This window comes from Oncorhynchus masou, chromosome 14, assembly GCF_036934945.1.
Source record: "Oncorhynchus masou masou isolate Uvic2021 chromosome 14, UVic_Omas_1.1, whole genome shotgun sequence".
NCBI lineage: Eukaryota > Metazoa > Chordata > Actinopteri > Salmoniformes > Salmonidae > Oncorhynchus > Oncorhynchus masou.
In genome coordinates, this window is record NC_088225.1 from 21978814 (window position 1) to 21990965 (window position 12152).

The 12152-nt window shown below is 48.9% G+C and overlaps 1 protein-coding gene and 1 pseudogene across 1 annotated transcript in view; both read right to left on the bottom strand.

The window, feature by feature from the left end:
• LOC135554533 (Ig mu chain C region membrane-bound form-like) overlaps positions 1-12152 on the bottom strand; it is a 526132-nt pseudogene that overhangs the window by 241560 nt on the left and 272420 nt on the right.
• LOC135554531 (voltage-dependent P/Q-type calcium channel subunit alpha-1A-like) overlaps positions 1-12152 on the bottom strand; it is a 186226-nt gene that overhangs the window by 102269 nt on the left and 71805 nt on the right. The window contains exons 20-26 of the mRNA XM_064986875.1: positions 10962-11097; positions 9561-10207; positions 9015-9376; positions 8650-8785; positions 8268-8397; positions 7839-7898; positions 7538-7644 (exon numbers count right to left, since the gene is read on the bottom strand). Coding sequence (XP_064842947.1) covers positions 7538-7644; positions 7839-7898; positions 8268-8397; positions 8650-8785; positions 9015-9376; positions 9561-10207; positions 10962-11097 — 1578 coding nt within the window. The remainder of the gene's footprint in view (positions 1-7537; positions 7645-7838; positions 7899-8267; positions 8398-8649; positions 8786-9014; positions 9377-9560; positions 10208-10961; positions 11098-12152) is intronic.

A 12152-nucleotide genomic window follows, 5' to 3' on the forward strand; every position in this document is an offset into this window, starting at 1 on the left:
TTCCCCTCCCGAAGCTGGTTTCATAGCATAGCCCAAACAGCATGACATTGTGTCTTGGTCTTTGGCAAAGACAAACATATTGTGCAGGCATTTCTGGACTGAAATGCCAAGCCAAACCTCTTTCTTTTTTTAGAGGGGAGACTGTGGACATACTAACATGTGTGAGAGTGGACAGGATTCTCTCTGAGTATCTGGTCATAGAGAGAAGAGAGACTAGCCCTAGAACCTGGTTGGTGGAGGTAACCCTGTCCCAATTGCACATAAGATCTGAATGAATAATGAACTGGCTAGATAACTAGGTGACTAGCTGACAAACTAACAAACTAACTAACATCTCAGTGAGAAATTTCTCCAGGTTTCTCCCTGGGTCTTCCCTACCCAGCCTCAGGGGGTAAAAGGTAAGCTGTGACCTCTCCAAGGTCAGGGGTCATGGTGGGGGATGCCTGAGGTCTTCTAGAACCTCCTGTTGCTGCTGCAGCTGTTACACCAGATGTAAGGCTACTTACTGGTGTGTGTGTATGTGTGTGTGTGTGTGTGTGTGTGTGTGTGTGTGTTTACACATCTGTCTCTGCACGTGTGTAGGTATGTGTGTGTGTTTACAAAATCTGCCTGCGATAGCGTGTGTGTGAGTGTTTGTTTGCATGGATGCGTATGTGTATGCCTGATCTCCATGAGCAGTATTTCCTAGGACTCACTGCCTCTCTCCGCTGTCTCCATCTGCTCTCTAGCTCCAGCATGACCAGCCCCCAGTACCTGTTGCTATTACTGCTGCTGTATCTATCACACTTCCCCCTTCTCTTCACTTGATTCACTTGGTTCACCTATTACTCTGCGTCCTCTGCTCTCTTTATTCTCATTGTCTGTTCGGAGTCACTTATGATTTGCTTTAGACTTAGTTCAGACTCACACATGAACGATTCACATTTGATTAATGTTGAATTCACTTGAGTCGTATGTTAGTCAGAGCTGTTCCACAGAGAGAGCAGGGTGAATGACAGAGAGAGAGAGAGAAAGAGATAAAGACATGTGGGCGACAGTGAGGACGGACAGATTTAAAAAAGAAAGAGAGGAAAGCCGTGTGATCGGAAGGACAAGCAGTCAGAGTGCAGCAGAAGAGAAAGAGAGAGAACACAACTTTACCCGCTACTGCTCCTGTTGGTCCGGAACGGAGAGATCAGAGAGGGTCAGAGACAGAGAGAAGTGAGGAGAGAGAGAGAGAGAGAGAGAGAGAGAGAGAGAGAGAGAAGAGAGAGAGACAGAGAGGAAAGAGAGACAGAGAGAGGGTCAGAGACAGAGAGAAGTGAGAGAGAGAGAGAGAGAGAGAGAGAGAGAGAGACAGAGAGGAGAGAGAGAAGAGAGAGAGACAGAGAGGAGAGAGAGACAGAGAGAGGGTCAGAGACAGAGACAGAGAGAGAGAGAGAGGAGAGAGAGAGATCAGAGAGATCAGAGAGGGTCAGAGACAGAGAGGCAGAGGAGAGAGAGAGAGAGGTAGGAAAAGAAAGAGACAGAGAAGGAGAGAGAGAGAGAGAGAGAGAGAGAGAGAGAGAGAGGAGAGAGAGGAGAGAGAGAGAGAGATCAGAGAGGGTCAGAGACAGAGAGACAGAGGAGAGAGAGAGAGAGAGTGAGAGAGAGGTAGGAAAAGAATTGAGACAGAGAAGGAGAGAGAGTGAGAGAGAGAGAGAGAGAGAGAGAGAGAGAGAGAGAGAGAGAGAGAGGAGAGAGAGAGAGAGAGGAGAGGTAGGAAAAGAAGGAGACAGAGAAGGAGAGAAAATGGGACAAAGGGAAAAGGACGGGTTTGAAGGAGGAAAAACATCCATATGAGAGACAGAGAAACAGAAAAAAAGAGTGCAAGGCCTGCGTTTTGTTAGATCCCTCCCCTCTCACATACACACATATTTTCAACCTCCCCAACATACACACTCCTAGCTACCTGTCTGTTTGCCTGTCATATCTTCAACCTCCATGACATACACACTCCTAGCTAACTGTCTGTTTGTCTGGCATGGGAAGTTATATAATTCAATGCTAGTTTCGTGACTAAACAATCTATGCCCTTATTGAAGTCCATTATCACACACGCACACGCACACGCACACACACACACACACACACACACACACACACACACACACACACACACACACACACACACACACACACACACACACACACACAGAGAGAACACATAACTGGGACACAGCACCAAACTAGTGCCACCACTGACGATTAACATCAATGATGCTTTAACAATTCCATAGGGTCAACTGAGGGGAACATCCATGTTCGTAACCAATATCAAACCACTTCCCTTTCAGTCATCTGATTGGTCCACTAGTGTAGGCTTGTACCAGTTTCGGCCTATCAGTATCCTGCCTTGGGAAGGGCATTATGTTCAGGCACAGCGGTTCTTCTATTTATTTGAGAGGCATGCAGGATGACGGCATGAGCCCAGATACCACCGATCATCAGGCCAGACAGTGGATGCCAGAGTAATTAGATCAAAGTGGTGATACAGATCTCCAATGGGAGTACTCGTTCTATCTGCAATGCTGCTTGATTTCGACCAATTGAATAAGGGCACTATCTGTTACAGTCTGCTTTGGCCCTGTGAGTTTCACTGTTATCTGACTGATCTATCAGCGTCTCTGTCTGTCTGTCTGACTAATCTATCAGAGTCTATGTCGGTCTGTCTGACTAATCTATCACAATCTCTCTCTGTCTGTCTTGCTGTCTCTCTGACTGCTCTATCAGAGTCTGTCTGTCTGTCTTGCTGTCTCTCTGACTAATCTATCAGAGTATCAGTCTGTCTGACTAATCTATCAGAGTCTCTGTCGGTCTGTCTGACTAATCTATCACAATCTCTCTCTGTCTGTCTTGCTGTCTCTCTGACTGCTCTATCAGAGTCTGTCTGTCTGTCTGTCTTGCTGTCTCTCTGACTAATCTATCAGAGTATCAGTCTATCTGACTAATCTATCAGAGTCTCTGTCTATCTGACTAATCTATCAGAGTATCTGTCTATCTGACTAATCTATCAGTCTCTGTCTATCTGACTAATCTATCAGTCTCTGTCTAATCTATCAGTCTCTGTCTATCTGACTAATCTATCAGAGTCTCTGTCTCTCTGACTAATCTATCAGTCAGTCAGTCAGTCAGTCAGTCTGTCTGTCTGTCTGGACCTTTGTTAAACATTCCATTATACCTTAAGACTAAAAACGCAGGCCTAACAAAGAAAGTGAAACACATGAACATACATATACACTCAGATAAACACATATATACAGTATGCAACACATACATACAGAAATATACACATATATATAGATGCAACACACATATATACATACAGAAAGACACATATATACATGAAATACTCAAACACACACACACACACACACACACACACACACACACACACACACACACACACACACACTTGACAGTGGCACACACATACACAGATAGCATGGCAGGATCAGGGGTCAGTCCCACAGACAGGGGGTGCCACTGCCACCCTGGAGCACCGGCCACTCAGAGGAAGAGTATGAAGTTGTCCCCGAAAACTGATCTAGGATCATATTTGTTTTTACCAGCCTAACAGGCAAGGTTAGGATTTGTGGGAGGACAATCTGGTCTTAGATCTGTGGTTTGCAACTTCTACCTTGAGCGTCCAAATATTCCTACAAATCATCCTTTCCTTCATCTCCTTCACATGACTGCAGATGTGAAATGATTGGATAGGCAATTGTAATGATGCTAATGCTAGCTGGGCAATGCTAACATTCTGTGAATCTATCCAGTTGGAGATCAGGAAAACGGAGTGAGGAGGGGAAGGAGGAATGTAAAAGGGATTGGTGAACAGTTTGTTTCTCTCCACAGGAGCAGAGTAAAGGAGTGAGGGATGGAGTGAGGGATGGAGTGAGGGATGGAGTGAGGGATGGAGGGAGTATTCTGCAGGCACATCCAGGTATCTTTTTCTAGCTTTCTCCCTTAAAGGAGAAGAAAACTTGCATGCCCACTGTAACGGTAATCTGTAGCCCCACTCTTTGGAGGGGAAGCAAAGGGTTAAGCAATGGGAGCTAGTGTTAGGGCCTAGGGAGTAAGGGTGGAGGAAAGGGACCTTCCCTGAGGAGGTATAAGACATGCTTGGGAAGTTCCCCGGTCGGAGTGATTTCTGTTTGCGAAACACGCAACACCCCTATCAGCTAATGAATGATCATATACTCTGAGCTATGATAGGTTCTTCATATGCATTACAGAAATGACTGTTAGTTATAGCCATTCCCATTCTTAGATGCTTGTATATGGACGTCAAGTATGTATGCATGCCCACGTGCACATCATCCTCATACCCGTGCTTTCCTTCAGGGTTGGGCTTTTGATTCCATTTTGATTCAGTCAATTCAGATGATCCGTTGAAATGGAATGAATGGTTTTGAAAATATCCCAGGATTTTCTTTGAAGGGGTTCAACATTTCAAATTCAATTCCTGAATTGAGTGCATCAAAATGCCCTGGTCGCCATGTTTTTCCAGTGATCCACCTGTATAAGGGGACTGGGTTAGTGTGGAAAGACTAACATCAATACTGTCAGAATAACTCATGCACTATGTGTTCAGGTAGCATGTACAATAATCAACTCACAAGCCTTAACCAATGACTTCATATCAAGCAACTATGTATAAAATCATTATAAAATCATATCCTAGGTCTAAATCAACCAGCCCGGAGAAATCTTGGACACCATTTCAGGCGCCACTCTATACGATAAGAAGTCTGGATCATGAAAAAGCTAATAATTCTAGCACAGTCCAAAAACAACCCTTTTAAGCCTACCCAAATGTTAGCATCACACCCAACCCAACCATTCCCTTTAGTCTGTTGATCTATCCTGTGTCGGTCCAGGTAGTCACATTAAGACTCAGCATCTCTTTTCAAGAGGGTCAATGTATCAATGTACTATTCCAAGAACTACACCTCTCTTCACTCAACCCCACCTGCTCCCACCCCCACTCCAGCCCTAACCCCCTTGTCTCAACCTTAACCCTCTTCTTTTTTACCCCATCCTGATCCAGGCTACAACCCCAGCACTTGTCTTTCCCCACACCCCCAGCTCCCGTTCCATTTAGCCTTAGACCCAGCACTTGTCTTTCCCCACACCCCCAGCTCCCGTTCCATTTAGCCTTAGACCCAGCACTTGTCTTTCCCCACACCCCAACTCCCGTTCCATTTAGCCTTAGACCCAGCACTTGTCTTTCCCCCACCCCCAGCTCCCGTTCCATTTAGCCTTAGACCCAGCACTTGTCTTTCCCCACACCCCCAGCTCCCGTTCCATTTAGCCTTAGACCCAGCACTTGTCTTTCCCCACACCCCCAGCTCCCGTTCCATTTAGCCTTAGACCCAGCACTTGTCTTTCCCCACACCCCCAACTCCCGTTCCATTTAGCCTTAGACCCAGCACTTGTCTTTCCCCACACCCCCAGCTCCCGTTCCATTTAGCCTTAGACCCAGCACTTGTCTTTCCCCACACCCCCAGCTCCCGTTCCATTTAGCCTTAGACCCAGCACTTGTCTTTCCCCACACCCCCATTTAGCTAGACCCAGCCCCGTTCCATTTAGCCTTAGACCCAGCACTTGTCTTTCCCCACACCCCCAACTCCCGTTCCATTTAGCCTTAGACCCAGACCCACCCCCACTCCATTTGCCTTAGACCCAGCACTTGTCTTTCCCCACACCCCCAGCTCCCGTTCCATTTAGCCTTAGACCCAGCACTTGTCTTTCCCCACACCCCCAGCTCCCTTCCATTTAGCCTTAGACCCAGCACTTGTCTTTTAGTTCCATTTTAGACCCAGCACTTGTCTTTCCCCACACCCCCAGCTCCCGTTCCATTTAGCCTTAGACCCAGCACTTGTCTTTCCCCACACCCCCAACTAGACCCCCTTGTCTTTCCATCCATTTAGCCTTAGACCCAGCACTTGTCTTTCCCCACACCCCCAGCTCCCGTTCCATTTAGCCTTAGACCCAGCACTTGTCTTTCCCCACACCCCCAGCTCCCGTTCCATTTAGCCTTAGACCCAGCACTTGTCTTTCCCCACACCCCCAGCTCCCGTTCCATTTAGCCTTAGACCCAGCACTTGTCTTTCCCCACACCCCCAACTCCCGTTCCATTTAGCCTTAGACCCAGCACTTGTCTTTCCCCACACCCCCAGCTCCCGTTCCATTTAGCCTTAGACCCAGCACTTGTCTTTCCCCACACCCCCAGCTCCCGTTCCATTTAGCCTTAGACCCAGCACTTGTCTTTCCCCACACCCCCAGCTCCCGTTCCATTTAGCCTTAGACCCAGCACTTGTCTTTCCCCACACCCCCAGCTCCCGTTCCATTTAGCCTTAGACCCAGCACTTGCTTTCCCCCACCCCCAGCTCCCGTTCCATTTAGCCTTAGACCCAGCACTTGTCTTTCCCCACACCCCCAGCTCCCGTTCCATTTAGCCTTAGACCCAGCACTTGTCTTTCCCCACACCCCCAGCTCCCGTTCCATTTAGCCTTAGACCCAACACTTGTCTTTCCCCAGACCCCCAGCTCCCGTTCCATTTAGCCTTAGACCCAGAACTTCCCCCATCCTAAACCTTTATTTCATTAAAGCACCCTTCTTCATCCCACACCAAGCTCCAGCCCCAGCGATAGTACCAGCTTCATCACCAGCCATAGCACCTGTCCCACTCCCAGCCCAAGCTCAGGCAGTGGCGTGCAGAAGAAGGAAGCTGAAATACCTGCTCCGTAGGAGGGGTGGAGGAGGGGTGCGGCTCAGGCCCCTCAGCTCCAGAACCGCCCGGGACACTAAAGGGTTACAGGTGCCTGGGGTGGTCCTCACACCCACGGGAGATAAGGGGGAGGAGAGGAGCGAGAGAGGGGGGCATAGTGGACGTTGGGAGAGAAAGGGTGGAGGGGGATAGTGTTGGACCGCAGGGGGGAGAAGTAGAAACGAGGAGCGAGGGAGGCAGGTGAGATGGGGAGCGGGATAAAGGACAGGAGGAGAGGAAAGTGGTTGCCTCTGGCGAACGATGATTGAAAGGGGAATTGGGGAAACGGTAGTGCCAGTAGCCTGGGGAGTTGGATGCTATGGGAAGGTTGTGGGAAGGTTGTTGATCGAGTGAGACAGAGCTAGACAGAGGAGCTAAGACTGAGACAGAGTGAGACAGGAGAGAGAGCGTGGGAGTGTGAACATGAGACAGAACAAGAGCATGGGATATAAAGAGACAAGATAGTGACAGAAGAGAGAGTGACAGAAGAGAGAGTGACAGAAGAAAGAGTGACAGAAGAGAGAGAGCGATAGAGTAGAGACAGAGAGAGAGTGGGGCTTTACTCCAGGGCGCTTGTGAGGCTGTCTGCGCTGTGACGTTGTGACCCCTTGCAAGGACAGCAGAGAGAGGGGGCAGAGAGGAGAGGAGAGAGAGGGGGAGATGGGGGAGAGGAGGAGATGGGGCAGCAGGCAGGACAAGAGAGAGTTGGGGGAGAGGAGATGACGGGACAGGAGGGTAACTTACGTGAAGGCGAAGGCCACCAGAGCACCACTAACCACTATAAAGTCCAGGATGTTCCACAGGTCACGGAAATAGGAGCCCTGGTGCAACACCAGGCCCAGATCCACCATCTGAGAGAGAGGTGTGGGGGGATGGAGAGAGAGGGGGAAGAGGGGGAGAGAGAGAGAAAGTGAGAGAGAAAGTGAGAGAGAGTGAGGGGGGGCGTTAGAGTGAGGGCGACAGAGAGAGTGGATATGTTTTGTTATTGATTGTTTCACGTCAAAAAATTAAAAGTATAGCTAGAGTGAAATAGATTCAGAATGACCTTAATCAACATCTCAAAAGTGAACACTCCCGTAAACACATAGTCAAAGTAGCGCAGAACCTGCATAAAGGGAGAGAACACAGAGTTAGCAGACATAAAGTAGAAGCTCGCTAATAGTTCAGTTAGCATGGAGGGTAAAGTAAAAGTTAGCTTATAGATAAGTTAGCATTGAGGATAAAGTAGAAGTTAGCTATAATAGCTAAGTTAGCATTGAGGGTAAAGTAGAAGTTAGCTATAATAGCTAAGTTAGCATGGAGGGTAAAGTAGAAGTTAGCTATAATAGCTAAGTTAGCATTGAGGGTAAAGTAGAAGTTAGCTATAATAGCTAAGTTAGCATGGAGGGTAAAGTAGAAGCTAGCTAATAGTTAAGTTAGCATGGAGAGTAAATATAAGCTAATACGGAAACAGAGCTAGCATTGAGTGTCTCACATTGTTGCGAGGTGATTCTGGCCAGACGGGGTCTTCCGCTGCCAGGGCGATACTGCTCATAGCGATGGTAGACAGGATACCAAACTCAAAGAATTTCAGAGTCACAATGTAGTGGCATAGTCTCCGGAATCTGATCACACACACAGACACACACAAGCATGCACGTACACACACGCAGACACACACACGCATGCACGTACACACACACACACACACACACACACACACACACACACACACACACACACACACACACACACACACACACACACACACACACACACACACACACATTGCAACAAACACAAAAAATTAATTAATAATGAATATACATGTGTGTGTGATTGTGATTGTGTGTGTGTGCATGCATGTGCCCACATACGGGTTGGTGGTAGAGAGGATGAACATGGAGCTATAGGGAGGCATTGGTTTGGGTCCATCTTCATCACCCTTCTCATCATCATCATCCTCCTTATCCTCCTTCTTAGGCAGAGGCTCTGTGTTAGCATTCTTATTGACTGGAGGGACGCAAGAAAGAGAGGGAGGAGAGAGAGAGAGAGGGGGAGGGAGGGGTGGATAGGAGAGGAAAGGACAGGGAAGAATGAAGGGAAGAAACAAGAATTCAGAAATAGCATGGCATGTGTGGCTGTTTCTCAATGTTTTGACTAAAGAAGTGACCTGATAAACCTTGGTCATACACAGTCTCGCTCCATCCCCCTCCCCTCCTCTTTCTTCCCTCTCTCTCACCCTGTAATATGGCGTTGTGGGAAGGAAACATGGGTGGTATGTCCACTGCCGTGTGGTCCGGTATCCGGGTGCTACTTCCATATGCAGGAACCAGGCTTCCATCTAGGCCAAGGTGGGAGCTGCTGTTGGTCAAGTGAGTGTTGAGGCCTGCAGGGCCGAAGCCTGGGCCTGGGGTAGTGTGGTTGGCTGGGCTGGGGAGGCCCGAGGCAGGGCAGGGCTGCTGGGTGTAGCCTGGGTGTAGCTTGGGCTGGCTGGTGGCCAGTTTACTGTTCATGACATTGTCCATGTCCTCGCTGTACTGGCTGTCCTGTCTACAGAGGCTCTTCTGGATGGGCCGTGTGGTGGACAGGTTGGGACCATCCCTATAGAGGAAAAGAGAAGGAAAGAAAGGAAGAGAGGGAGAAACGAGAGAGATTGATGGAAGAGAAGGAGTAGGGAAATGTCAGAATGGTTCTGAGAACTACTGTATAAGGACAGTAGTTGACAGAGGAAAGTGTGAGTGCGTATATATGTGTGTGTGTCTGTGTGTGTCAGGGTCTCCCTCACTTCCTGCGGTGTTGCCGCGTCCTCTTCCCCTCACCATCACACTGAGTGCCATGGCGATGCCGTCTCTGCCTCCTCTCACCTCCATCACCCCCTTCTTGCTCCCCCTCGCCTTCTCCTTCTGTCCCCCTGCTCTTGTGTCGCCTTTCCCCTCCTCCTCCTCCTCCTCCACCACCTCCACCTCCCCCCTCTTCGTCCTCTGGGGGCATGCGGTGCTGGCGGGGTTTCCTGTGCTCCGATGAGCCCACCTGGCCCCGTGGGTGGTGGTGCCTTCTCTGGGGCCTCTCCTCTCCACTCTGTCCCAGCATCGTTGCATCTAGGCGGGTATGGGAGGAGTGGTGGTGTTGGAGCTCCTGGTGCTCCTTGCTCTCCTTACGGCTCCTGCGGCTCTCCGTAGAGTCTGCACGCTCGTAAGGCCTTCCAGGGCCTGAACCAGACCCTGAGCCCCCACCTCCTCCTCCCCCACCTCCTCTCTCGTGGACGTGTGTCTGCTTGCGGACCAGCTCGTCGGCGTGCTGCTGGCTGAGGCGGGGGTCAGGCTCTTTGGTGGTCTTGTTGGTGTTGTTGTTGCGGTTCTCCTGGGGGTCCACCACTAGAGGGCGGTCTGTATGGGTCTTCATATCAGGACGGATGTGGCGGGAGTAGTTCACCTGGAAGAAAGGGGAGGGGGAGGGAGGGAAAGGTTGGGTTGGGAGAGTTTTAAGCAGGGGACGGAAGAGGAAGGCCAGGCGGAATCAAGGAGAGGCATAATATCGTTAGCATTCCAGAGGTCATATAACCACCTATAACGCTTATTTTTTCAAAAACTTGATTCAATTAATGGTAAATTGACAAAGGCACCAACCAATATGTTACATTTGGCACCCGGTAATTACCAGGTAGTTATAAATTATAATGAACTGTATGAGGTAAGTACCCAAAAGTATCAAGCAGCTTAACCCAGACCAATAAAAACTGTTACCAACTTTCGTAATTTCTCCCATTTCTGTGTTCCATCGCTCTCTCCACCCTTCTCCATTTGGTTGGTTGTCTCTCACTGTCTCCCTTCCTCCTTACCCACCTCCCTCCTTACCCCCCTCTCTGGGGTGGCAGGTAGCCTAGAGGTTAGAGCTTGGGACAGTAACTGAAAGGTTGCTTGTTTGAATCCCTGAGCCGGCAAGGTGGAAACATCTGCTGTTCTGCCCTTGAGCAAAGCAGTTAACCCCCACAACAACTGCTCCCCCGGCACCAATGACGTGGATGACGATTAAGGCAGCCCCCTCACCTCTCTGACTCAGCTTAAATGCGGTAGACACATTTTGATTGAATGCATTCAACTGTGCAACTGACTAGGTATCCCCTTTCCATTCCTCCACTCTCCTTCCCTTCCTTCCAGCCTTCCCCCCTCCATCCCTCTCTCCTTGCCTTCCAGCGGTCCTCTGGGTCCAGTTCGTTGTAGAGGGCCTCTCTGCTGGTCATTAGAGTCTGTTTCCTCAGCTCCTTGGTCCTCTGTTCCCACACAGACTTATTGCCACACTTATTGTTCTTCTGCTGCTCCTTACTACAGGGACAGAGAGAGGGGAAAGGATGAGAGGAGGGACAGAGAGAGGGGGACCGAGAGAGAGGTAGAGGATAGAAGATATGAGAGAAGAGAGCAGCCGAGGGGAAGAGGAGGGCAGTGAGATGGAGGAAAGGTGAGACAGATGAACAGAGCGTTCGATGAAAGGGGAGAAGAGCGAGGAGAAAAGAGAGGTTAAGAAATAGAGAAAGAAAGCATGATGGAGAGCAGAGGAGAAGGAGGGGAGGCATAGACGGAGAGAAAAGAGAGGATGGATGGGGAGGTTGAGAGTGTCAAATATCAGGTTAAGCAGTGGTATCTGAGTCAATTTACAAATATACAAACACACAGACATACAGAAACCTACATACACAGGTATACAGAAATATAAACACAAGCAAATACACAAACACACACTATAGAGCTCACACACACACACATGTAAAGGGTCACCTTGCTGGACCTACAGGGCAGAAACACAGAGCTACTGAAGGAGTATGGTCGACCACAGTTTCCCAAAGCAGTGGGCAGACCAGCCCCACTTTGGGAAACCACACAGAGAGAGGCACAAGATGGAGAATGATATTGAGGCAAGGTTAGAATATTACACAGTCGACCAGGAAACCAAACCCAAAAGGACCCAATGAAGGAACCAAAATGGAATCATCAACTTAAAGACAGAAAATGGAAGTTCTGAGAACAAAAGGGCAAACCTCAGATAACACTCTATTCTCCATATTTTGCACTACTCTTATGAAAGGCTCAGCTCAACAGTAGTGCACTATATGGGGAATAGGGTGCCATTTGAGATGTTGCCGACGAAAGAACCAAAATGGCATCCCGGCCCCACTAACTCCCTTTCCCAGGGACCACAGTCAACCACAGTAAAGCCACAGCCATACTGCGGGGAGCAGCCAACAGAAAATATACTCAGAATAAGCCAACTCAAAAACCAACAAAAAAGCAAAGGAGTAAAAAAATCAGAATTAGGGGGAGATAATTAAAACAGGATGGTCTAAAGGAGGAGAGGAAAGGAACAGCGGGCGAAAAGAAACAGA